We start from the raw sequence: 27955 nt of genomic DNA on the forward strand, positions 1-27955 counted from the left end.
CTGAGCCGGGGAAAAAAAGGGAGAGCTTCCCTGGCAGGCATCACCCCCCTCAGCCAGCCTGACCGCCCGCCCACAGTCCGGGGGGAGAAAGTGCTGCTTTGTGAATGAAGGGAGGGGAGCGGCGGAGGACAGAAAACAAACTTTGACAAAATTACATCCGGAGACGGAGCGTTTCATTTCCAGCTGCGTAGCTCGGACGGTGCAGCGCGACACCGGTACCACACGGACCCGAACACACAGTAAGTCCCGCCGTCTTCAAGGAGCCTGGGCTCCCGGAGAAAGCAGAGTGACAGGCGGTTTTTTCCTCGACGGAAAGATGCATGGCAGCCTAACCGTGACTGGAATAACCGTCGAGAGATGATTTCAGGACAGATTTAACCGTTTCACCCCTGAAGAGGGTCGTTTTTCCTCCTAATGCGGTTTTTCCTGGAAGGTAACACTCACTCAACAGTTATTGAAGCTGACGTGAGACGATTTGAGAGGATAAGATGCCTTTGAGACTTCCCAAATTCCTGAAAAAAGCTGAGATTTTCTATTTAACTTCACATTTACTGTATTAAGTAGATGCTATGCTGTAAGAAATGCACAATAACAGCAAATATGTCAACCCTGTCATAGACAATTTCAAAGTAGAATGAATAGTTAGCAATTACCTAGCTTATTTTCAGAAAGCTATTTAGCCTTTTCCTCAAAGCTAAGTACTTTGATAGTTGTGAAATTAGGGCATTTTTTGTTTCTCTGTGAACTTTCTTTTCTAAATACAATCCTTTATTGTGTCCCCTTGTAGCTTTAAAAGAATATTGTTGAAAGGAAGAATTTTTATTTTCTAACAAGTGTTGATGATTTTTTTTTTTTTTTTTAAATTGCTATGAAATTTCTCTTTCGTTTTTTTTTTTTTTTTTTTTAATTTTTAATTTTATTTTTTTTGCAGTTTTTTTATTTTAAATTGTTTTGAAACATTTGCAATTTTTTGACATTTATTATTTTTTTTTTAATTTGGCATATTAATTAAAAATAACCTAAGACATCACACAAATTCATAAATTCAAAAGACTTCTTGTTTCAATAATTATTCACTAGGTAACACTCACTCAACAGTTATTGAAGCTGACGTGAGACGATTTGAGAGGATAAGATGCCTTTGAGACTTCCCAATTTCATGAAAAAAGCTGAGATTTTTCATTTAACTTCACATTTACTGTATTAAGTAGATGCTATGCTGTAAGAAATGCACAATAACAGCAAATATGTCAACTCTGTCATAGACAATTTCAAAGTAGAATGAATAGTTAGCAATTACCTAGCTTATTTTCAGAAAGCTATTTAGCCTTTTTCTCAAAGCTAAGTATTTAGGTAGTTGTGAAATTAGGGCATTTTTTGTTTCTCTGTGAACTTTCTTTTCTAAATACAATCCTTTATTGTGTCCCCTTGTAGCTTTAAAAGAATATTGTTGAAAGGAAGAATTTTTATTTTCTAACAAGTGTTGATGATTTTTTTTTTTTTTTTTTAAATTGCTATGAAATTTCTCTTTCGTTTTTTTTTTTTTTTTTTTTAATTTTTAATTTTATTTTTTTTGCATTTTTTTTATTTTAAATTGTTTTGAAACATTTGCAATTTTTTGACATTTATTATTTTTTTTTTAATTTGGCATATTAATTAAAAATAACCTAAGACATCACACAAATTCATAAATTCAAAAGACTTCTTGTTTCAATAATTATTCACTAGGTAACACTCACTCAACAGTTATTGAAGCTGACGTGAGACGATTTGAGAGGATAAGATGCCTTTGAGACTTCCCAATTTCATGAAAAAAGCTGAGATTTTTAATTTAACTTCACATTTACTGTATTAAGTAGATGCTATGCTGTAAGAAATGCACAATAACAGCAAATATGTCAACTCTGTCATAGACAATTTCAAAGTAGAATGAATAGTTAGCAATTACCTAGCTTATTTTCAGAAAGCTATTTAGCCTTTTTCTCAAAGCTAAGTATTTAGGTAGTTGTGAAATTAGGGCATTTTTTGTTTCTCTGTGAACTTTCTTTTCTAAATACAATCCTTTATTGTGTCCCCTTGTAGCTTTAAAAGAATATTGTTGAAAGGAAGAATTTTTATTTTCTAACAAAAGTGTTGATGATTTTTTTTTAGTTTTAAAATTGCTATGAAATTTCTCTTTCGTTTTTTTTTTTTTTTTAATTTTTAATTTTATTTTTTTTGCAGTTTTTTTTATTTTAAATTGTTTTGAAACATTTGCAATTTGTTGACATTTATTATTTTTTTTTAATTTGGCATATTAATTAAAAATAACCTGAGACATCACACAAATTCATAAATTTAAAAACTTCTTGTTTCAATAATTATTCACTAGGTAACACGATTTGATGATTTGAGAGGATAAGGTGCCTTTGAGACTTCCCAATTTCCTGAAAAAAAGCTGAGATTTTCCATTTAACTTCACATTTATTGTATTAAGTAGATGCTATGCTGTAAAAATGCACATTAACAGCAAATATGTCAACTCTGTCATAGACAATTTCAAAGTAGAATGAATAGTTTGCAATTACCTAGCTTATTTTCAGAAAGCTATTTAGCTCCTTCCTCAATGCTAAGTATTTAGATAGTTGTGAAATTTGGGCATTTTTTGTTTCTCTGTGAACTTTCTTTTCTAAATACAATCTAACAAAAATATCTTGTCAAACTTTCAAGCAATACTTTTTTGACCCTCTTTTTTATAAAGGAATTACACAAAGAGTTAGCTAACTTGTAAAAGTTAATGATTATTTTTGTAGAACTGGGCAAAAAACAGGGTGGACAGCAACATGAATGGCCTTATTTTGCAATAAATCATTGGTTGATCTGATGCTTCACATGTTTCCATTTGTTGGAGAAAGTCAAGATTGACCAGGGAGTGATTGACCAATCCAGGCAGATTTAGAAAAAAAAAGTCTGATGGGATTGTGTGAAAAGATGTTTGACATGTTATGATAACTTGTTCAATCTTTTTGCATGTAAAGATGGCTAAATGTTGTGGGGGCTGAGACTATTCAACACAGAACATAATAATCCATTTAGATCAACAGGACATAGACAGCTGATAACAGTTGAGAGTTGTATGAAATCATTTGCATGGATCTCCTAAAGTAGTCATTCCCAAAGCCTGGGTCTTGACCAAAAGGTGGGTCGCCAAATATTTTTTATGGGTTGGCAAATTATTTTTCAGTACAACGAAATTGAAGTTACAGCAGCAATCAAGAAAACCAAAGTAAGAAAGTGTATAGAAAGTGCAGAAAGCTCCATAAGAAAATAGATGGTGACAGCTTGTCCATCATTGTCCAGTCAGCCAGCCTCCACCTCCACAGGGTCCAGGACTGAGCTTCTTCAGCAGTCTGTTCAGTCTCTGTCTCCTGGATCCTGTCTGCTCACAGCAGGTGAAGCTCTTCCAATGTGGCGTTGGTGTCTGGTGTTAGCTCCGTTAGCCATGTCTGTGAATAGCATGGTGCTACTCTGCCTTCTGGTATTCCCTCTGTTGCTGGGTCAGCACAGCTAGCTCGTCCATCTTATTGGAGATAGATCTTACGTTCCCAATAACGATGGATGGAAGGACAGGTCCATGTCGTCACTTCTTAGCTCACACCTGAGAACCAGCACGTTGTCCTCACTTTCTTCTCCTCACCTTGTGGGAAACATCCGGCCTTGCACCAGTTAGCGTTGACATGCTACAGGGTGCTAACAGCTGATTTCACATGTAAACAATGCAGCCATGGTTACATGTAGGATCTCCAGACAAACACAGGAGCAAAAATAGCATTTTTAACTTGTTTTTTGATTTGCACATGTGACACAATGATGTGAAGATTGGAAAAGTAGTATAGAGAATCGTAAAAGCTGTTGCAACATGTGTACCATTATCTGTGCAAATGTCAGAGTGGACATGTTAAGCTTGACAACATCTAACTACACACCTAATGTGATGAAAACTACAAAACATAAGTGTAAATAGTTACTCTGCAACTAGCTACTGTTTCAGTCTCCGGTGAAGAAAGACAAAATGCTTAAAGCAATTTCAGGGATACATGCAAAATGCTCAGTACCTTTGTAAATAATAGAATATATATGATCAAAATGAGTTGTTTTATCAAATAACTTCTTGTGACAGTAAAACCATGTTAAAAATTGATTAAACTACTTATTACTCACACTGAAGTTAGCATAACATTGGTGGGACATGCCAGAATCACGTACATCCAAAAAAAAGGTATAAAATGAAGGAAATACATTTTAAGAGACATATTGTCCTGATGTGTGTGCAAATCTTTGGTCACTTATAATAAAACCTCAGAGTTTAAATATTATGGAAAACAAAGGCACTTTATAGTGATATAGACTCAAAGCATTAAATCTCTAATTTAACATTAAAAAATGGCACCGTCCCATTTAGTTTCTTCTTAGTTCCTTTTTACATTCCTGGCTCAAGCATTTCACCGTTTCATGCAAACTTTCCATCTGCTGTCGTGTTTCGCAACATTTCATGACTCATGCAGAAGACGTGCATTCCCAGTGTCACCACGAACAATAAATAGACTCATAAAAGACTCATTCATGGTGTTATGAAGTTAGTCAGTCCCCTCTGGAGTCTGGAGTGGAAAACATAAAGGATGATCATGGCTGGTTTAGTTTTGTCTGATCCAAAATCTGTCCAAACTGAGCTCATTGTGCTTCCAGCGTGTCCCTCGGTTCAACCAGAGATCAGTGTCCTCAGTGTCAACTTGTGCCACAAACTCTGGCAGAAATCTGGGTCCTGATGCCTCAGTTGCTCAGTTTTGTTGATTCGCCCTCTCTAACATCAGGAGGATCAGACCCTACCTGACACAACAGGCCACACAGCTTCTGGTCCAGGCTCTTGTGATTTCCTGCATCTACTCCTGCAGCTCTCTTCTAGCAGGTCTCCCTGCATGTACATTTTAACCTCAGCAGATTACCCAGAATGCAGCAGCACATCTGGTCTCTAACCAGCCCAAAACAGCACGTCTCCCAGCTGTTCATCTCTCTTCACTGGCTTCCTGTGGCAGCTCCAATCAAACTAACAGCTCTTCTTCTGGCTTACAAAACACTGTCAGGAACGGCTCCTTCCTATCTGGGGTCCCTCATCCAGGTCTAGACTCCTTCTGGTCCTCTACGCTCTGCTTGTGAAGGACGCCTGGTGCTCCCAGCCTCCCAGTGCGGCTCCAAATCACTAGCCAGACTCCTCTCCTCTGTTGTTCCCAAATGGTGGACAAGGGGTTCTCAACCTGCAGCTCTTTAAATCCTTGATAGTGTCCCCCTGTAGCTTTAAAAAAATATTGTTGAAATGAAGAATTTTTATTTTCTGACAAAGGTATTGATGATTTAATTTTTTCTTAATTTTAAAATTGTTTTGAAATTTTTGTGGGTTTTTTTTTGGAAATTTATTATTATTATTATTATTATAGTTATTATTTTAATTTTACAATTGTTTTGAAATTTTTGTGGGTTTTTTTTTCTTTGGAAAATTTTGAATTTTATTTATTTATTTTTTAAATTGCAGTTTTTTTATTTCAAATTGTTCTAAACATTAACAATTTTTTTGCAAGTTTTATTTTTTTTTAATTTTGCAAATTTATTGAAAATAAAAAAACTAAGACATCACATGTACAAATTTATGAATTCAAAAAACTTATCCTTTTGATAATTATTCACTAGATTTTAGCTATGTTTCGAATTCTATTCACTTTATTGTCTTAATTGTGAAGATAAAGTAGATTTTGTGGCTCCTGAATGACTTTAATCCAGGTGAGCTGAGGAAAAATGGCTCCTATGAAAGTAAAGGTTACAGACTCCTGATTTGTGGATTTCTGACTGATGGATTTCAGTACAAGCTCCAAGTCAATAAATAGCAGTGGTTGTTAAATGTTGTTAAAGGTTGAACTGTTTTGTTGCAGTGATTAATTGTGTTTAGATAATTGTCTTCTTGCACTTAATGGCCAAATAACTTGTAGCACTTTGTTGCACTAACTGAGGTTTACTCTTCTGTCTAGTTCTTGCTTGTGTTGTAACTGAATGTAATAACTGTAATAACTGAATTTCTTTAAATGCAAACCATTTGATCAGCTCTCATATTTAAGTCATAAAAATATTAATTTTCCTTATTTTCTCCAGAACCCAGGTATTAACAGACGCATCATGGTGGTGACTTTGGGCTACGTTGCTTGCCTCTCCCTGGTGGTGGTCGTGGTTGCCGAGCCTTGCCTCATCATCAGTGAGATCAACGCCGACAACCCAAGACTGGACACCACTGAGTTTGTCGAATTGTACCACACCAGTGGACAACGCGCCTCTTTAGACGGATACACCCTGGTCTTCTACAACGGGAATGGAAACGTGGCCTACAAGGTGCTGGACCTGAAAGGTCAAAGCACCGATGACAGAGGATTCTTCCTCGTGGGCTCCGTGGACATGCTGCCCAAACCGGCCATCCCCCTGCCTCCAAACACGGTCCAGAACGGCCCAGACGCCATCGTCCTCTATCACACATCGGCCGCCCGCTACAGCGAGAAGATGAACGTCACCTCTCACGGCTTAGTGGACGCCGTTGTGTACATGACTCGCCGCACAGGGGGTGCGGAGTTCCTTGCTGAAATCCTGACCCCGGGAGAGCCAGCCTTCGTGGAGGATGAGACCGCACTAGAAGGCGATGAGTCGATCGAGAGATGTCTGCTCTCTGAAGACCGCTGGGGCTTCCAGGTGTCCTCCCCGTCACCAGGTCAGAGGAATAACTGCACCGCGCCTGCTGCTCCGGCGACCATCCCTGTCATCACTGAGATCAAGCTGGGGGGAGGGCAGGTGGACGGGTTTGTGGAGCTGACAGAGGCCACAGCTGCTGGTCCTCTGGCGCTGGTTGTGTTGGACGGGAGGACGGACAGGGTCAGCGTGAGCGCGAATGTGAACATGGACAACGCAAGGAACGGACTGATCCCAGTGACCATAGAAAAAAGCTTCATGAAAGGTCAGCTCAAACTGACACGGGTATTTTTTGGTCATTTATTGGTTCACTTTCGTTTTACTGTGAATTCTCTGTTCCTGTTGTTTCTTCACAGGAGACGAGTCTGGGGCTGTGGCTATTTACAGCGGCAGAGCGTCAGACTTCCCCGTTGGCAGCGCCCTGAGCCAAGTACAGCCTCTAGATGCCTTCGTGTTCGCGGGACCTGGGAACAAGCCGAGCGCCAACCTGACGGAGACTCTCATCCCGGGCAGACACCCCTATCAACTCAGCAACAGGCAAGACTCTGACAGACCTGAGTGTGGACATACAGGAAGTGGTGTGATGTCTGTGAAATGTGTCAATGTTCACAGTCCGTGTCTAAGGCTGTATGCTGGAGGGTTGTGAAATATTGAGTGTTGACTTCAACACGTTTCTGTCATCAGGGGAAAGGGTCGGCTCATGCCCGCTGTTCCTCTTTCTGAAAGCAATTTTTCAGTAGCAGACACGTGAAGGCTCAGACTGACTCAGACTGACTCAGACTCTCAAACGGACATCAAATCAACTCTAAAAGCCGAGGGTAGAGTTTAATTAACACCTCCCTGATAAAACTTAACAAGTCTTAGTGGAGGGATTCACCAATTACAGTCAGTAATAGCATCAAGAATTTCTCATTACTGCTCTGAATCAAACTGCTCACAATACGCACATTTCCTCTCTGCACTTCTTGATCTCATCCCTGCTCCAGTTTCTATCACAAACTTAATCAGAAAGGATTCATTAAAGCAATGACAGAGTAGATAGGGATGAGATTTATTATTAATTGGGGGTTTGTTTACCTTCAATGGAAGCTTGATGGATTATTTCATTGTTTGCAAACAAACAACAAAAAAACTGTTGGCGCTGCAGTGCATTTAATGAAGCTTCCAGAATTTTGCAAGAGTGTTGTTCATTAGACTTTGGTTTAGCAGGCGCAAAAACTGCACAACCCTTTAGTGTCCTTCTACAGTAGAGCTCAACAATTTTGGAAAAAAATATCTCATTGAGATTTTTTTTTACCAATATTTCGATTTAGCATGCAATTTTTATTTTATTTATTTTATTTTATTTTATTTTATTTTATTTTATTTTATTTTATTTTATTTTATTTTATGTATTTATTTTTTGGTACCGGTACTCCGTTGTACCAATTTTCGGTACTTTTTTTTGTGTTAATGCGGTAAAAAATATCAATTTGTTTAATAATAGAATACATATATTTTTTAAATGTAACACGTTTTTTCTTCAATATATAAACTAGCAATGCTGTGTTCATGCCCAGCATGGCATTTAGGTACCTAAACATGGAACTGTTTGGTTTTACATGAATAGGTACCCGGTACTTTTGACAGAATTCAGTTGGTACCTATAAAAGTACCCAATTCAGTACCCATCCCAAGTTCAGGTCTGTAAATTTTGATGAATTGAGATGAATTGATGCATGAATGATACGAAAGCACATCTTTGTTTGACTATTACAATCACAGTAGAATATTGACTAATTCATTTAACTTCAAACCTTGTAGACAAAACCTTTACTTGTTATTTTAGTTTTTGTTTTTTAATTGCAGCATTTGTGATTTGAAAATTGCCCTCTATCACATTGAGATGTCGGTTTCAGTTTGATTAGTTGTTCAGCCTTATTCTACAGCCATGCTTATATAAGATCCACTTTATTAGACCCAAAGGAAACTGTGATACCTGAGAACAAAATGCAAAATATAAAATATAAAAATTGGTGGCGGTTTAAGTACAAACATTTTAGAAAGTAAAGAACAGAGATACAAAAATACAGAGCAAATGTCTGTTGAATAACAAAGTGTCACAGTGCAGATTCAATACACAGTATGTCATTTCAGTATCGCCATGGAGATATATGCTTGCGCAATATTCATATCACAAAGTTAGGGATATATACAATATGTTTCGCTTGTTCTAAAAAAGTCTCAAACATTACCAATCTATTGATTCACACCTCTGGCAAAATTTTCAAGCCAATAAAAAAGACAAAATGTGGGAGGACTGAAGTTTGACCAGACATATGAAAGCTAACATGCCCAGTTATTATTCTAACTCCTTGATTTGACTGATGGTGTCTGTGAAGGGAGGATATGTTGACCATTATCACTCCTGGAGGAAAGGCAGGGGCTCACTGATGTGGGTTTCACTCAATGACTCCATTACTCCATTACTGAATGTCAAAGCAATTTCCCTTTATTTCGTTCTGAAGGCACCAATCCTAAAAACACCTTTCCAATACGACCACAGACGAAGGAAAAGGGCTTTTTAACAAGTTTCTTTGCACCTGATAGACGTCTCCACACACATTAATGCCTGATGTTATTTTGTCTGATCCATTGATTGTGTCTTCAGTTTGAGGGAAGGGGGCTTCTACCTGAGTCGCTGTGGTGTGGCCACCTGGACCAGAGACCCCGGTGTCTTCTGGGAGGCTCCACAAACTCCAGGACAGCCGAACCAGTGCCCCTGGCCTAAGATCTGCCCTCATAGTATTGGTGAGTGTGCTTCATACCTCTTGAATCCCATTGAATGAAACGAACCAGTGTTTAACTGGGACTTTATTTTGTGTAATTGTTTTTAGTTTGAAGTAAAAAAGTACAAGTTGAAATTAAAGCTGCAGGCAGCAACAGTAAGGGGCGCCGTACTTTGAGCTGAAACATATAGATATGTTCAGGATGACAAAATTAACAAGTCGACATATATGGTCAACTTTGGCGGTGTTTCATAGCCACAACCAGTGAGTTACAAAAAATTTTCTAATACATTTTCATAGTGAATGTGTGTAGTATAAACAAGCCAAGTTTGGAGTTGATAAAATGAAAAACCTCTTACTAGTTCAATTAAATACATAGGCTATAAATTGTCAAATTCCAATGTTTACTTCCAAATTGCAAACTTCCTGTTTAGAATTCATAATGGGCTTAAAAGACTTTTTTGTAAGTCTAGGCATGGTAGTTATGGGCGAAAAATTTCAGGGCTGTAGCTCAAAGTCAGTTTTGAGCCCCTGGGTGGCGCTATGGAGCATCAATGTTTGCAAAACCAGTAATAGAAATGCACTCAGCCCATGATGGTGTACACTTGTGTGCATTTCGGTCCTGATCCAACGTTGTACAATAGAGCTATTAAGGTTTTCACAAAGCGTCAGAAATGGTCAATTTTTGCGGTCATTTGTGGCCACGCCCATTGAGTTACAAAAAATCTTTTCATAACTTTTAATTGTCAATGTATGTAGCATACACAAGCTAAATTTGGAGTTGATTTGATGAAAAACCCGAGAGTAGTTGGTTGAAATATGTACCCTGTAACTGAATTTCTTCCTGTTGCCATGTGGGGGTGCTGTACTCTCTGGTGAAAATAATGACATGGTTGCGTCCTGGCTGTTACACTGAACGTGTGTCCGTTTTCATGAAGATCGGACATAGTTGAAAAAATGCCGAACTTTTAGCCCTTGTCCTGGCCACGCCCATTAAGATTCTTTAAATGTTTGAAAAACTTTTAATCATCAATGTGTCGAGAATACACAAGCCAAATTTGGAGTTGATCCAATCTAAAACCTCAGACTAGTTCATTCAAATACATACCCTATGAATCATCAAAATCCAATGTTTAAGTCAAAATCATGAACTTCCTGTTCAGAATTCACCATGGTCATAAGAGACTTTTTTGTAGGTTTATCCATGGTAGTTATGTCTGCAAAATGTCAAGACCCAAGCTCTATGTAGCCCGAGGGGCTGCAGTTTAAGGCCACTAGGGTTCTCTAGAGCTTATTTTTTTTTGCAAATACTGGATTCACAAATTTTCACAGCTGACTAATTTTGTGGTTGGATGCGTTTGTGTTTATATCAAGCAAAAGGCACGCAATTTGGGGTTAAAAAGGGGTAAAAATAATCCTCAAGGTTTCAAGAGGGCCCTATGAAAAACCTGAGAGAAGTGAATTGAAGTAGGTAACCTGTAGCTGTAATTCTTTCTCTTGCCATGTGGGGGCACTGTAGTATCTGGTGAAAACAATGACATGGTTGCATCCAGGTCGTTACACTGATCATGTGTGTCCGTTTTCGTGAAGATCGGACATGGTTGAAAAAATGCCGAACTTTTAGCCCTTGTCCTGGCCACGCCCACTGAGATTCTTTAAATGTTTGAAAAACTTTTTATCATCAATGTGTCGAGTATACACAAACCAAGTTTGGAGTTGATCCAATCCAAAACCTCAGACTAGTTCATTCAAATACATACCCTAAAAATCGTCAAAATCCGATGTTTGAGTCCAAATCACGAACTTCCTGTTCAGAATTCACCATAGTCATAGAGTCATAGAGACTTTTTTGTAGGTGTAGGTATGATAGTTAGCTCTGCAAAATTTCAGGACTCAAGCTCAAAGTAGCCCGAGGGGCTGCAGTTTTAGGCCACTAGGGGGCGCTATAGAGCATATTTTTGCACTAATACTAGATTCATAACTTTTGTGGCTAGATGCGTCAGTGTTTATATCAAGCGAAAGGCACGTAATTTGGAGTTGAAAAGGAGTAATAATAATCCTTAAGGTTTCAAGAGGGCCCGATTTTCGATGCTCCTTGAGATGTACAGAGGGATCTGACTGAACGTTTTGTGAAACAGTAACACCATCAAGTCAATGTCCTGGTTTAATAAAGTGACAGACTAACGTTGTGTGTGACTGTGGGAAAATGAGGATGACTCATCCGTACGGTGGGACCGGTGTTTATCGTTGAGTCTGTGGCTCATGTTATGTAACAGCAGCATGTCTGAGCATGTCTTACTTTTATGTTTCTCTTTCATTTTAAAGAAGCGCTTGATATTTCTCATAAAGCAGCGAGTCCTCAGGGGAATTAAGATCTTTTTACTGAAATGCTAGAGAGTGGGAGTGAAGCCACAAAGAAAGAACAAAAGCTGCGAGTACAAAGAGGAGGGAGTGGTGGAGGATGCAACTTTAAGAGAGAAAGAGACAAAGGTTTTAGTGGTTTACCACTCAGAGTCCCGACCCTTTACTGATTTATTTCTGTGACTTAAATGAAACAGATTTACAAACAGCATTGTTCCCAGCATCAAACTAAAGCAGGTTTAACAGGATAAATATAAATCCCTGTGAAGACCATGTGGTGTGTTTGAAAGCTTTGAATGACAGTATTTGCTGAGTCAGCTCTGTCTGGAGGCTGGATCTATTCTAAATCTCAGGCACATCAATTATAGTATTATACAAGGTTTTTCCTGGATACTTCAAGGTTGTTTAGGGGAAAGTATAATGGACGGTAAAACCAGCAAGAGTTCAGTCAGACATGTTGGAAAACAACAATCTACTTTCAAAAGAAACTTTTCAACAAACTCTAAATCTTGGAGTCATAATAAGTTGAATGTGAAATGAGATTATCAGCACAAATATAGCGTCTAAGTCTATGATGAAGTTTCGATTTCTTTATGATTTCTGTGATTAATTTTGTAGTGATGGTGGACACTGGAGCCTAAATGTCAGATAGGAAAAGGACCGAAGATCAGAAGAAGATAAACAGGAGAGTGATAAAGCAAGAGCTAAAGGCTAAAAGGGCTAAACTGTGCTAATGCTCATTCCAACCCACTAATGTTACACAGTACAGACACATCAGGCTGCCGATAGCACTACATATGGACGACTACTAAACTACTGTTAAGAGATGTGGTAAAAAGTTGGCTTGAACAAAGACAATTTGTTCCCAAACAAACACGCGTGGTTAAAAGTTGCATCTTTATGACAGTGTGCGTGAGACTCCAGGCCAGAAGGTGGTGCTGTAGTCGCATTAAAACACATACTCCTCACAGCAGATTGAAAGCAAAGGGGGCCAGGCAAATCATATCCTCTGTTGACAAAGAAATAATCTTTGTTCTGCATTGTATACAACTTTGTTGACCTTCCATGATGCCGTCACAAGGCCGACACTCAGAAAGACACGATAACAACTTAGAAACATCTTCCAACCACCAAAGGGCATTAGATAACAGGAAGCAGCAAACGATAGGAGAAACAGCTTTAAAGATTTGACCTTCAGTCAGACGCCATTTACCAAACTTCAGATTTGATGAGCTCTTGGCCTCATCATTCTGCTCTGAGATATCTGTGGTTAGATTGTGTCGTCTTGTCTTCGTCTCAGGAGGCTGAGTTCTCTTTAAGATACAGCAGATGAGATAGAGGAAGTCTGGAACGGCAAACTGGCGTTCCTGCTGTCCAGCTGGCAAAGATGAACCAGGCTAATGTAAATATAGAGAGAGCTGTGAAGGTTTCTTTGCCCTTCACCTTAAAAGCACTGAGAGGAGTTTTTCTTACCTGAGTACAGTAAAATACTGCCATCTGCTGCATGCTTTGGGTACTGCATTCATGCAGTGCTCAGATTTTGCAGCATTTATATGAAAGTCTTTTAGAGGAGTCCTGTGTTAAGCATCTGTGTTCTTTTACAGACTTCCTGTTGCAGTGCACTGTTTCTTTTGTTAAGTATAGCAGTGGTTGTCAAACAGGGGTACGCAAGATTTAAAAATGTAAATGTAAAAAATTACAACCAAGCAAAATATGTTAAACACTATTCAATCAGTGTTTGAATCAAATATAAGTTTAAGTTCATAAACTACCCCTTACGAAAGAAAAATATATTGAAGCATATTGGAAAATATTATGTCATATATTAGGTAATATATTCCCATATATGAGAGTTAGTATTTATATTTTCCAATATATTGCAATATATGGAAAGCGGCAATCATTTGTATATTTTGCAATATAGTGCAATTTATTTCATGAATATATAATATATTGTATATGTGCCCTCAATATATTATTCCATGTTTATCATAATATATCAAAATATTTTACAATACATCTCAAAAAATGTATTGGTACATATATTTTTCTTCCGTAAGGGACATGTTATATTTAGGAGTTTACTTGTTTCTGTTATCCCCCTTCAAAATAAGAGTCCTTCTATAATCAGGATAGCAACACAAATTACAGCATCACGGTTGAAAAATGCAAAATTCTGCCAGTGTTTTGAAAAATATAGGATTTATGTCCGCAAGTTGCAACCCGTCCATGAAGAGAGAGAAATTAGCCAACGGTAGCATGATGCTAGCACATCTTCAGCAACATTTTTATTTCACCAAATTGTTGATGTAAAATTAAGTTAATGTTTTTTTTGTTTTTTTTTGAAAGAAATATTTATTGTTAAGTTAGTAATTTCAGTTTGAGAGCTGCACTTTACTTTGAAACCAAAAGAGGGCGCACTAAGTTGACTGTAAACTTTATTGCACAAATCTTCCCTGTAACACTGCAAATTTCATCACACTTAGGTTATAATTAGACAAAGTTTTTTCTTATTTCTTGAAAATTAGCACATAACTTCTTTAAAATAATGTCCAAATTTATTGTCTTAAGTCACAATTGGTAGGTTACTGTTTTTTTCCAGTTTCTTTGAAATTTACTCCAAATTAAAGGTAAGAAGGTGACGATTAGCAAATAATTTATTTGAATTGTTTTCAGAAGTATCCCAACGTTTCTGCTGTTTCCAGAGAAGCAGGTGATAAATATCTGCTTAGTTCTTAAAAACAGAAGTTAGCTTCATTGTTTCCTCTGATAATTACCTTTGAAATGTTCAGTGATGAATTCAGTTTCCCAATAAGCAGTTGATAGTTAGCTATCAGCTTTTACCGAGTTCTTTAGTACCGAGTTTGTTGATCTGCATAATTGAGATCAGATGTAAAATGATTAACCTTTATGATTAGGCCGATAATGTTTGACATGATACAGCTGAAGACTTCAGATGTGACATTCACCCAGAGTGGGGTTGTAAATTGGCCTTTCCTGATTGTGATAGACACTGAGAGTACAGGCGCACTGCAAAACACAATCTGGACAGAAGTTATGAGCTTATTTTGACCAAATTCTCATGAAAATTCAGAGGTAATGTCAAAGAAATGAGAAAAAAATGTCTAATTTTTACCTAAGTGTGATGAAATTTGCAGACCTCTAAAGTAAAGCGTTACCGTCTTTCCTCTTTGACTCGTCTTTTTTTTCAAATTATTTTATGGTTACAATGATTTCTACTTATTTCGACACAATTTTCAGGGTTAACTGGGATGTTTTTATAAAGAATATTTCATAAATCAGACACTAATTTTAGAGCCTGGTGTAAAGACTGGAGGCTTCTGGCCAAAATAAAATAAATCTGTTGAAAAGGCTTCGTGCTGTTTGTTCAGTCAGAACCAGAAAGACCAGCAGGGGGAGCTGAACCCATCTTCTGATGATGTTGTCCTTTTTCTTCAGTGATCCCAGGAGGGACGGATTCGCCCCCTCACCTCCCGCCCTGGGGAAGCAGCGACTTCCTGATCAACGAGCTGAACACTGACACCCCCGGCGCTGCTGAGGACGGCGAATTCATCGAGCTCTGGCACCCATCGGGACGCCGCGTCTCCCTGCAGGGGATCTGGATCCTCCTCTTCAGCGCACACAACAACCGGCCCTACAGGGAAATCAGCCTGAGCGGGCACTTCACGACCTCTAAGGGCTACTTCCTCATCGGCAGCGACCGGTTGGTGCCAGCTCCGTCGTTACGCCTGCCCCCGAACACCATCCAGAACGGGCCGGACGCGGTGGCGCTCTATCGCAGCCCTTTCGGGCCGCCGTCGGCCACGCAGAGGGGGATCCCCACCAGAGGCCTGCTGGATGCAGTGGTGTACCGGCAGAGGGGGTCCGACAGAGAGGCACAGGAGCTGAGTAAGGCTCTGACGCCGGGACAGCTCCCCCTGCTGGAGGACCCTGAGGTCCTGCCGGGTGACGAGTCGCTCAGCCGCTGTCGAGGCCTCTACCCGTACGACCTGTCTGCTTTCTCTGTGAGTACAAACCACACGTTTGGGTCGTGGAGGAGCTTGGGAGAGGTCAGATTAAAGGAATAGTTCGTCAGTTGGGGAAGTTTGCTTATTTACACGCTTCCCAAGAGTGACACAGCCATCATACGTGTTCTAGATACGCAATTTCCCATCTGTTAGACTTCTTCTGATACCTAAATGATTAACTCCTTGACATGCTCATTAATCTCCAGGTGTCTCCGCCCACTCCGCTGAGGGAGAACAGCTGTCCCCGCCCCCCGCCTGCTCCAGAGGGTGTGGTCATCAGTGAGGTAGCCAGCGCCCTCTGGACCAATCACAGCCAGCAGACAGCTTTCGTTGAGCTCCATGGGCGTCCGATGACGAACCTGCTGGGCCTGGTGCTCACGGTGTTCGACCAGGAGCGCAGTGGGACCGTCATCGCCCTCCCTTTGACCGGGTCCATAGATCAGGACGGCTTCTACATGGTTGGAAACGTCACCGGAGCAGGTGAGAGATACACCAGACCTGGTTTGGGAAATTACAGTGAAAGTTTCTCCTTCCTCTAACCTGCCCCCCCTCCCCCTCCATCACCTCCTCTGGCTCCTGCATAGATCAGACTTTCCCAGAGGGCTCCACGGTGCCGGTGCGAGGAGCGGTGGTCCTGTGCTATGACCTGTTCAGCGTGTGCAGAGCGGGCACGGCGCTCACAAACTCCAGCCTCAGAGACGTCCTGGTGTTCAGTGAGAAGCAGCAGCTGCTGTCCTCTCTGTCCACCAGCAGGGGGAGACAAGTCATCCCAGCTCTGAGGTAAACACAGGACACAGTCACTGCATCACCAGCTCAGTGCTCAGACTGCTGGCTTTGAGTGTAGGAAAACTTAAATTAGCTTTTAAACCTTCAACCTTTTGTGCTTTTACTGGCTATTTATTCAGTCATTATAATTAACACAATACTTGTCACAAGACAGACAATTAAAACAAACCAAAACTTTTAAACAAACCAAAATTCTTGTATTAGGCAGTGACTGAAAAGGCAAAAACAGAAGCAGGATGCTAATCTGAGCCTAGCCTACATATTTAACAGAATTAAGCTTCCAAAAAAAGAGATTAAAGAAAATATCATTAACATCTTCAACACTTGGAACTTTTAGAAATAACTTTACAAACCATTTTTCTAGAAATTTTATGTGAATTACAGGTTTTTAAGTTTAAATTTCCATAGAAACAACAGAAAACGTACAAACTCCTCTTATCTTATATCAAGTCTCCTGAACTGAAAATAACTTGCACAAGTCAAAAAATTTCATAATGTGTGAATTTAGAAATAAAGGACCAGTGTGAAGATAGTAATCTGTCTTATTATAATATATATATATATATATAATATATATATATATATATTTATTATAGTCTTATTGAGATATGCGTAAAGCTCTTTTTTTGGTATAACAACTATCAAATTAAATTGCGATTCTTTGATATATTTCTGTTTTGTGATTTTAAGTTTGCTTTTTTAACACCCGACTATGTGAAAAAGTTAAATGATGATCTCTACAGACTGTATCAGGAGCCATATTTACCATAAAATTCTCATCACATGAATCAGAGAGAGAAACATTTCGCCCTCTGCTGGAGAAAAGTGGGAACATTTTTACATTCCAGTTTATAAACAAATACTGAAATGAAGAATTTGAATTTGGGAAAAAAAATACTTTTTTGACAAATAATCCTGATTTTGATACTGTCAAACAAAAAATCTGGATATATCAATTTTTATTTTTTCACCCACCCCTAGAAATTATAGTTGTTTCATATGTAGATCCCCCACAATCCCACACAGTAAAGGCCTTTGCACACCACAAGGAAAATTTGGAAGCATCATATTCAATCTCCCCAGTTATTCACCTCCAGTCGTTGTCTTTGCAGTTTTTATGTTTTTTTTTGTCATAAAGAACTGGTTGCTGGGACAGAGACACAATCACTGTTGAATGTTTTGGTATGTGATGTGTCAACAATGAGCGTTTTGATTGGTCGGATGTGTACTCATCACAAGCCAAACTGTGGAGAAATCAACCTCGGTCTGAAAAATAAAAGCTGCATTTTCGCTCACACTGCATAAAAGAAAACCCTATCAAGCGTTTTTGTCTTATTTTCAGTAGAAATGTGTTTTTAGACTCAAAATGAGCCACTTTCACCCAACCACCAGTCCAAAAAATGTCTTATTTCTAGTTATTTAAAAACAAAAATGCTGTAACAAGTAGAAAAAAAAATCTGCCAATGGAACAAGAGAAAAGTTTCTTGTTTTTAGACATTATTCTAGTTTCAAGCAAATTGTTCTTGCTCCAATGGCAGAATTTTTTTTACTTGTAACAGCAATTCAGACCTCATTTCTGTCTTTAAATATCCTGAAACCAGACATTTTCTGGACTGGTCAGGTGAATGTTGCTCATATCGAGTATAATAGGACAAATTTTACTTAAAAGAAAACAAAAACACTTGATAAGATTTCAGATTTTTGCAGCACAGAGAAAGAATGTTGCTGGTGTGAAAGCTTGCTTTGAAAAACAGCAAGTAAAAAAAAATAACGAGCAAAATATTCGCCAGTGTGCAAAGGGCTTAAGACGTGCATGGAAAAATAAGTGAAAAATAGATATTTTTTTTTGACGCCTCTTGATTTAAAACACATCCTGATTTTTATAGAATTGCTGCTGACTTTATACGATCAACATGTTGTTTCCTTGTAAACTTACTTTCAACCACAACCCTGAGAAATTTACTTGGGAAACTTTTTCCATGCAAACATGACTGATCTCAACTATAATATCCTTATTTTTTTCATTTTAATCTCCAAAAATTATGGATTTAGTTTAGAGTTCCTTTAAATTTTTACCTGAACAAACTAAATTTTTGTCAGCTGCAGAGTTAAGGTGTTAAAAGGAATTAGTGATCCTGTAAATACGGTTTATAAACAGTACGAATAAACTTGTGTCTGTGTCGTTTGCTCATGCAGATCAGTCGAGGACGGTCCCGTCTCACTCAGCCGCTGTTCCTGCTGTGAGGTGAGAAGCCCCGCCTCCTGGACGAGCTCCTCCCCCACACCCCACGGCGCCAACCTGTGCCCAAGCTCCGCCTTCTCCAGCCACATCGACCTCTGTCTGGGACCCTCGTCCAGGGTCTGGCACGAGCAGTCAGGAGGTGAGGCAGACGGGGGCTTCAAAGGGTCAGCATCTGTGGTTCAGTCCAATGCTAAAGTCACTCTGCTCTTTTTTTATCGTCTCAGACTGCAGCGCCCTGATCCAGGGGAAGAAGGTGGCTGAAGTGGCCGACTACCTGGAGCAGAGGTGTCACTGTGGCATCTCTGCCCTGTATCTCCAAGGTGAGGCACCACCCGCTGCAGAAATCTGTCTCTTCGGGCAGATTTCTTTAAGTCTGACTCATCCATTCACCTCAGGAGAGGTTATCTTTGCCCTCAGCTACTCGGGGAAAGAGAAAGTTGATCATGTTTTCATCATCATTCCTGGACTTCTGTGAACTGAAATAAATGAGCGCTGAGTTGTCATAGCGACTGTAATCATCAGCGCAGGTTTATCCTCTGAAAGTGCGAACGGTAAAAGAGTGAATTCAACTTGAGGAACTGTAGTAAATAAAAGGAAAAAGATTCAAGGCTCAGTCTCAGAGAGGAAAACTTTTTAAAGACAGCGTCCTTCTCTCCTGTACCAAAACACTCTGCCTCTTCTCAAACTCCAATCTGAAATGTCTGAAACGGCCTCATGCAGAGATAACCGATCATTCTGTCTGTGTCCAGGAACCAACTTCTCCTGTGTTTCTGGGTGGCTGCGAGTTTGGGGGAAGATCCAGGCCCTGTCGGACCACCAGAAGGCCCTGATCATCCAGACGTCACACATGACTTTGTCGTCTGCGCAGGGAGACGTCTGCTCTTCTCCGTCCACGCACCGCTACACGAGCACAGGTAAGCGCTCCAATTCAATTCTTTTAATCCTCTGCTGAACGCATCAACTTTTTTCTCATTACATTTATTTCCAAAGCTGCAATTCAAACAAAATTTCTCCCAGACATTGGTATTAACTCAAATAATCCACACATGGAAAGAAATCACAACGTTCAGCTCCATAAATAATGATTATGGTGAATTAAGTATGATAACACAGGAAAAAAGTATTGAACACACCATGGAAAGGCTGTATACTTTGGACAGGAAATGCACCATACCACCTGAAATCTGTCAGTAATTATTACTTGAACTTCCAATTAGTGCAAACCAACATCAGCTGGGCTAGAGCAAATTGATGCTCCTATAAAAAAGGTGTTTTTTTCACCAAGCAGTTAAATAGCACACACCTCATGATGGGTAAAGGCAAAGAGCTCTCTGAAGACATTCACAACCTGGTTGTTGCTCAGCATCAGAATGGAACTGGTAACAGACTTATATCAAAGCACCTGAATATTCCAGTCAGCACCGTTGGGGCCATTATTCACAAGTGGAAGAAGCACCACCTTACCATCAACAGGCCACGCACAGGAGCTCCTTGAAGATTTCTGACCAGGGAGTCAGAAAGATAGTCAGAAGAGGACTCAACCAGCCAAGGACCACCCTGAAAGTGCTCCAGAAAGACTTGGAGGCAGCAGGTATAATTGTTACAGAGAAAACAATAGGCAATGCACTCCACCACCATGGCCTCTATGGACGCTCAGCCCGCAAGACTCCATTCCTCAAGAAAAGGCATGTTGAAGCTGGTTTAAAGTTTGCTAAACAGCATCTTGACAAGCCTGTAGAATACTGGGAGAATGTTGTCTGGTCAGATGAGACCAAAACTGAACTTTTGGGCTGTCATACAATAAACCATGTTTGGAGGAGAAATGGCTCTGCACATCAGCCAAAAAACACTACACCAACAGTGAAGTTTGGAGGTGGAAGCATCATGGCATGGGGTTGTTTCTCATCTCATGGTGTTGGCAAACTTCATATAACTGACGGAGCAATGAATGGAGCCATGTATGGGGAAATTCTTGATCTGAATCTGCTGCCATCCACCAGGATGATGAAGATGAGACGTGGCTGGACCTTCCAGCAGGACAACCATCCAAAGCACACGGCAAAGTTGACTCTTAAATAGTTTCAAAAAAAGAAAATCAATCTGTTAGAATGGCCTAGTCAATCACCTGACTTCAATCCAACTGAACATTTGTGGAAAGAAGTAAAGAAAAGGGTTCACCAGAGGGCACCAAAGAATATTCCAGATTTAAAGACAATCTGTGCAGAGGAATGGGCCAAAATCACACCTGAGCAGTGTGGGCCATTAGTTCAAACATACAAGAAGCTTCTGGAAGCTGTCATTGCAAACAAAGGCTTCTCCACTAAGTATTAGAAGTATTGGACCTGAACGTTGTAATTTCTTTTCATGTGTGGATTATTTGAGTTAATACCAATGTCTGGGAGAAATTTTGTTTGAATTGCAGCTTTGGAAATAAATGTAATGAGAAAAAAGTTGACGCGTTCAATACTTATTTTCCCCCACTGTTTGAAGGTTACGTAAAGAGAGAAGGAAGCCGCACAAAAATGAGGAATAATTATCTATACCTGGCGCACTTTATCTAAAAAATCCATAAGCACACAGACAATGAAGCTCTTTTGAGCAGGTAAACATAACCAGAGCCTTTTAGTAAAACACTCTGAGCTTCTTTGGATGAATCCAGCGTCCTCGGTGCGTTTAGAGACAGTAGCTCCGTGTTAGAGTCTGTGCTCACTTCTTTAGATTGTGGAATAGAGAGCAAGAAGCAGTCATTTTGGTCATAAGATAAACAGTAAGGAGAGAATAAAATAAGCAGTTTGATTCAGAGTCATCTGAAAAGTAAAGAGACAAACATTTCCTGGTGTTCATAACTCAAGTCTTGAGTCATTTTCCACTTTCTCTGGATGCTTGAATTTCCACATTTCACTAACTGTCGTCCGACTCTCCTAGCGTCCGCCCTGGGACTACAGATCGGCCTGATCGTGGCCGTTCTCCTGCTGCTGGGACTGGGAGCTGCTCTGTTCACATATTTCTACAGGAGGAGGTGAGGAGGCGTTCATGTTCCCATCGTCCCCTTTTCTCTGCTTCATGTGCAAAGTGATGCTAACATTAGACGCACACATTTCTAGACAATTAGCACTTCTTTAACACAAACAGCTGCAGTACTTCTCTTTAAAAGTGTGAAGAAATGTTTTCTCCCCCGTTCCAGCGAGAAAAGTGCTCAAGTGATATGTTTAGACATGACGTCTCAGAGAAGGAAATAAAAAAGCAGAGACCAATAAAACAGATTGCAGGTTGTTTTAAGTCTAGGTCTCTATGACAACACCAAGTTGGCGGATGAAGTTTCGATTTCTTTTTGATTTCTGTGATTAATTTTGTTCCACTGGAGCCTAACTGTCGGACAGAAAAAGGACAGAAGAGCAGAAGAAAGAGAAAAAGGAGAGAGACAGAGCTCAAGCTAAAGGCTAAAAGGGCTAAACTGTTTGTGCTAATGTTCATTCAGTCTGTCCTTCAGAAATACGTTGAAAGCTTTCCTTTCACTTCTCTGTCAACAGAAACACACTGGCTGGTGTTAATGCTGGATTAAAACCAACCAGCAGATGTGAAACAGGGAAAAAGTAAAACCAAATAAAGCAAAACTTAAGCTGCCATCTCCAGGCCCTGATCATTTCAGTTATCTCTTATATCATATTGTATAATACTAAACATTTACAATGACCAAATCATTTTCCTTCCTGTAGTTTCTTTTTTTTCGACTTGGTTAGTATTGCAGCACAGTTTGAGCCTTCATGAAGAGCCAGACTTTATCCAGATGCATTAAATGTCATCACCAAATACCAAGTTCTGGTGTCAGACTGCAGCTCAGACTGAAAATGTGAGACCTTCTGTCTGGTGTTGACATTTCACTCTGTCGTGGGACAGGAAATTCAGGTAAAACAGGGAATACAGTGAAAATGGAAAACTAATCACCTAACCTCAAGTTTTACAGCCCTGGGAAGATAAACAAATCTACAAAAAGACTAATCTGGAAGAAAATACAGATTTTAATTCTGTGTAATAGGATTCATTTAACTGACAACTTGACAGCTTAATATACATGCTTGATAGGTGGCAAGACATTATCAAACAACAAAAATTTTCAGTTGGGCTTTGTTATCAATGTATGTTGTCTAATTGAAGTATTTTTTCCAATTTTTTTAATTTTCTGCAAATTTTTAAAATTTAAATTAAAAAAATGTTGAAATAATTTTTCAAATTATATATTTCTTTTGAATATTTTCGTAATTTTTTTTTAAAAAAACTTGTTTTTAGTTTTTGAAAAAACTAAATTTCCTTTTTTATTTTTATTTTTTGCAATTTTTTTAGTTATATTTTTTTTTTAAATGTAAGCAAATTATTTCCAGTGTTTTTTAGTTTTTTTTTTCCACATATTTTGGGGATTTAAAATTTTGAACTTTTTAAATTATGCATTTTTTTGCTTTTTTTTATTTTTTGCAAATTTAAATGATATTTTTACAACCTTATTTAAAAAAGGAGTTTTTAAAAACAATTTACTCAAGCAAGATGAAACTAATCACCTAACCAATTTTTTTATATTTTTTGCAAATTTTTATTTTTATTTTTTTATTTCTTTGCACATTTTTACATTTTCAATTTTTTAAATGTTTGAATTTTTTTTTTATAAATATATTTTTAATATTTTGCAAATTTTTGACATTTACATTTTTTTTTAATTTTTATTAAATTTTTGAAACTTTATTAAAACCCCAAAAAACTAAGACATCACATGTACAATTTCATAAATTAATTAAAAAAAGTTACTGGATTTTATTGTGAAGATAAAGTAGATTTTGTGGCTCCTGAATGACTTTAATCCAGGTGAGCTGAGGAAAAATGGCTCCTATGAAAGTAAAAGTAGCAGACGCCTGCCCATGAGTTTATAATGAATGTGAATTAACAGATTTCTCTTTTTCCTCAGGCGTCCTCAGGATTATTACACCATGGAGCTGAGCGAGCATGCAGAAGGACTGTCAGATCTATAATCCAGACTGGATCTCAGTGTTTGCACCTGGAAGTGCTCTTGTGTGTGGAGTGGGAGGAACTCAGCAGAGAGACAACGGGGACGGGGGGAGCGACAGATTTATGTCCACCTGTTACATAACGGGTTGTGCCATTTGTTTCCAGCGAGCGCCGCCACAAGTGTCCTTCTGTGCGTCATCAGCGATCACTGCTGATGAAATGACTCTTTAATTTTCTGTGTGACTCCAGTGACACTTTAGTCATCGAATATGAAAAACCCAACAGAGGAATTTAAAAAAGAATAGATAGTTGATATTTTTACAGAGTTTGGTGCCTGTGAACTGTGCTGGTTACTACTTCTAAAGAAGGGAGGCTGAAAGGGAATACTTGAGTCCTATGCGTCTGTTTTTAATCATTCATTGTTGTTGCTACTTGGGATGAAGCGATACCTTGTGAAACAGTAGAAACTGATCGATGTGAGGCTGATTCAGATCAGGAAGATGAAATTAAATCTGCAGCACCAGAGTTTGGCGGCCGGCCAAAAACAATCTGCCAAGTGTTTGTCTCATTATCCCTGTGAGATTACCGTCCATCACTAACTGATGAGGAGGCCGTCTCTTTGTTTCTTCTCTTTGGGTTTTTGTCGCGAGAATTGTCTTCATACCTGCTCGGCAGCAAACAAGAGATTCATCAGTTAAAGTCACAACGTCAGACTTTGTTGATCGTTGTGTCATGCTGTGTCATCCCTCGCTTAACTGAACGGTCTCGCCAAAGCGTCTTTCTGTTGTGCCTAACAAAACAAGAGTGACTCTATAATCAGGGGAACTTTTCAGGTTTACAAAAAAAGTGGAAAAAAAATGCTTTTTTGCTTCATGTTCTATTTCTTTGCAAAGTAAATACCTGGAAAACACCAAATTCATTAAATAGCAAGCTTAAGAGCTAATGAATTCTTAAATATTGAAGTAATCACAAAAAATGGTGCAAAAGTTGTGACATTTTTCCAAAATAAATCCATATTATAGTGAATTTAGAGTTATTCAACATTTCTCTGTCAGACTACGCTCCCTAGAAATGTCCCTCATCATTTATATCACAGTTTTTCAAAAGTTAAAAGAATTATGTCTCAAAAATCCCAGTAACACAGTTAACAGGACAAGAAGAGAAACCTGTCTCTACAACTCCACATTTAGTGACGTAGCACAGTCGACATTTTTTCCATTTTTTGGCCCTAGTGATAACTGCAAATTTTTTATTTTTTGTTAAATTTTAAGATCACGAATGTTATAAAAAATGTTTAAAAAAAAAATTAAATTAAAAAAAAATCTTGAATTTTTTATGAATTCTTAATTTTTTTTTCCTGAATAATTTTGCAAAATTTTGGAACTCTTTTTTTATTTTTGCAAATATTTTTCATTGTGTTTCTGTACATTTTTGGATTTAAAAAAATGTACGTTTTTTTTACATTTTGTTTTTTTATTTGATTTTTTTTTTTGCAAATTTCTGAAAAATAAAACAGGCATTACATGTATAATTTTGTAAATTAAAAGAAACTTCTTGTTTTGATAATTTTTCACTAGATTTTAATTTTGCACAGAATTTTATAGACTTTAAAGTCTTTATTGTGAAGATAAAGTAGATTTTGTGGCTCCTGAATGACTTTAATCCAGGTGAGCTGAGGAAAAATGGCTCCTATGAAAGTAAAGGTTGAAAACCACTCCTCCAGAAAAAAAGAACATGGCACCACCTGACCTCCATCAGCTCATATTTCTGCTCCTTTTCTTCACAGTTTGGTCTTTATAACATCTATAGTAAGAAGAGCAGAAAATGTTGGTAACACAGTTGATGAACAGTTAATGCGCCCCATGTACAGACAATCATTCTGATGAAATATTGATGAGGAGGAGCTGAAACATGACACACTTTCTTCAAGGTTCACACCAAAAAGGATGGGACCTCAGCTGATTTGGGTCATGTGACTTTGGAGCAAACCATTGCTGATTTATAGGGTTTTTTAATGGGTAATGAAATTAATATTTAGTAGATTGATGAGTTTACCCCATGGACCTGAAATGTTCCCCTGATTATAGAACCACTCATTTATTCAAGGAAGTAGAAAAATACCTACAAGGATCAATGTTACTATGTTTCTATTATCTTGATAAAAACTTGTGAAAATCCTGCTTCTGACATGATGAAAACTTCTACTTGAGCATGTCATAAAATTCCTTCTTGTTCTCATGGAAAAAGTCTTTTAAAGATTAAAATTGAAACAGCCTCTCTTCAGATGTAAACAAGGAGCTGTTTATCATCTGGAACTTCAGTGTTTTGAGAAACTTTTTTGTAGGGATAGACCGATTAGCGGCGCTGATATTCAGCATTTTGAGGCCTATCGACATCTGCCTTTTTTTGTTTTTTAATCTGGCTGCCAACTCCACTGTGTCTCTAGCATCGTCCCACCCACAGTGCCATCTGATTGGTGACGCACAGTGTCATTTTTTTGGAAAACGTTACTTCCTTTAAAAAACTTCAGGGAGATATTGATTTTTTAAAGTTTTCATTTAACTTTATGATCCAGCTGCTGAGCCTGTGAGCTGTTTGATAAACTTATGCTTAAAGGCTTTAAACAAAGTGTTGGAGTTGGTATTATCCCAAATTTGACGCCAATATTTTCAATATCACTACAAATGAATATCGGCCCAGATATCAGCTTCCTTCACTGAGGATTATCGGTGTCAATATCGGCCCTGAAAAAAAACATATCGGTCTGTCTCTGCTTTTTAAACATTTGTTAAAGTCACATTTGTTTTTGAGGATGATGCACTTCCTGCTTTGTTTCCTGCTGTGTGCCATAAAGGTCTGTAAATGTGAAAACCCTCCTCTTACTCCTGACGGGTGTCTGTAACCACTTCTGTACGCGCACTTCAACAAACTGTTTACATTTTATAAACGGAAAGGAGGAAAAAGAAGAAAGTCAGGGATTGATGGTGAAGTGATTTTTGAATGAAGAGTATTTTTAGAAATGAGACTGTTTAGTTTAAAAGAAAAACTATTTTATGTTTTATTTTTTCGGGCTGAGGAAGCTACTGTGTCTTTGTGCTGTTTAATCCTGACTCCTCCTGTACACAGGGAGGAGGCGCAGGTATCACTGAATACTACAGAGACTGTGTTTGTGTTCGTTCACTGGATGGGATGGAAACTGGTTTCCACTGGTTCCAGTCATCAGCATCATTTTGCCTTAATGCACAACGGCTCACTTGGCGGTGCCTTCCACTTAATTCTGCTCGCCTTGGAAAACGACGACGTTACGCCAGAGGGGGTCAGCGTGAATGACAACCAAGAAGTCGATAAAGCAATCATGGTGGGCGGGACGGAGCGGTCCAAAGTGAAGCAAACAGCTCCACGTGTCATCTCTGTGGCTGTTTGATTTTAAAGGAGGAAAAACTGGTCCTTTTCTAACATTGCTAATACAAAGTGCCATAAAAGCAAAACGAATAAGCTCAGATTTTCTCCATTTGATGTTCTGCTGTCACGTAAAGTTGCCTTATTCCTCTGCTGTGCTGCTCAAGCTTCATTTTGTTTTGACTTGTTCATATGGGTAAACAGATTAAGCCTTCACTGCTTCTGTTTTGGTTTCTTAATGATGCTAAATTAACCATTTCTCCTTTTCCCCCTCTGAAAAAAAGAAACAGCTTCTGTTCTCTCTTCTCTGTACTCTACAAAGTGGGCGATGATGTTGCTTTGTGATGTTCATTAAATATGTTCTGTCATTAACTTGCTCAGTTTTAGGTTCTTGTGTTAAAAGTTTCAAACGAGGCAGAACGTGTGAGTCCTCAGTTCATAAATATGGGGACAAAATCTACTTAATAATCATGATTAAATTGAGAAAATAATTATTTTTAGGAAACGTCTTTTTGATAAGTTTGCTAAAATTTCATAAAAATTTGCAAATAAAATAAAATAAAATAAAATTTGCAAAAATTTAAAAAATTGATTTTTTTTAAATTTAACTTAAAAAA

The 27955-nt window shown here is 38.5% G+C and overlaps 1 protein-coding gene across 2 annotated transcripts; it reads left to right on the forward strand.

The window, feature by feature from the left end:
* Positions 1–27658, forward strand: LOC141785585 (uncharacterized). Of its 2 annotated transcripts, none has more exons than XM_074663965.1 (12): positions 1–239; positions 6178–7024; positions 7116–7296; positions 9410–9549; positions 15348–15913; positions 16123–16396; positions 16501–16696; positions 18899–19083; positions 19169–19264; positions 19694–19858; positions 21870–21963; positions 23899–27658. In XM_074663965.1, exons 2-12 carry the CDS (start codon positions 6202–6204, stop codon positions 23960–23962), a joined length of 2784 nt encoding a protein of 927 aa, XP_074520066.1. In that variant the 5' UTR covers positions 1–239; positions 6178–6201; the 3' UTR covers positions 23963–27658. The 2 variants fall into 2 exon arrangements, with proteins under 2 accessions (XP_074520066.1, XP_074520067.1); XM_074663966.1 differs by lacking the exon at positions 1–239 and adding an exon at positions 278–433.
* The last annotated feature ends 297 nt before the right edge of the window (positions 27659–27955 follow it).

Source organism: Halichoeres trimaculatus, unplaced genomic scaffold, assembly GCF_033239565.1.
Source record: "Halichoeres trimaculatus isolate MK-OKI-2021-1 unplaced genomic scaffold, fHalTri1.1 fHalTri1_scaffold_23, whole genome shotgun sequence".
Classification (NCBI taxonomy): domain Eukaryota; kingdom Metazoa; phylum Chordata; class Actinopteri; order Labriformes; family Labridae; genus Halichoeres; species Halichoeres trimaculatus.

Coding starts and splice junctions, on each gene's coding strand:
- LOC141785585 (XM_074663965.1), top strand. CDS start 6,202: ATGGTGGTGACTTTGGGCTACGTTGCTTGCCTCTCCCTGGTGGTGGTC. Junction 7,025..7,115: donor AGAAAAAAGCTTCATGAAAG/GTCAGCTCAAAC, acceptor GTTTCTTCACAG/GAGACGAGTCTGGGGCTGTG. Junction 19,084..19,168: donor CTGGCACGAGCAGTCAGGAG/GTGAGGCAGACG, acceptor TTATCGTCTCAG/ACTGCAGCGCCCTGATCCAG.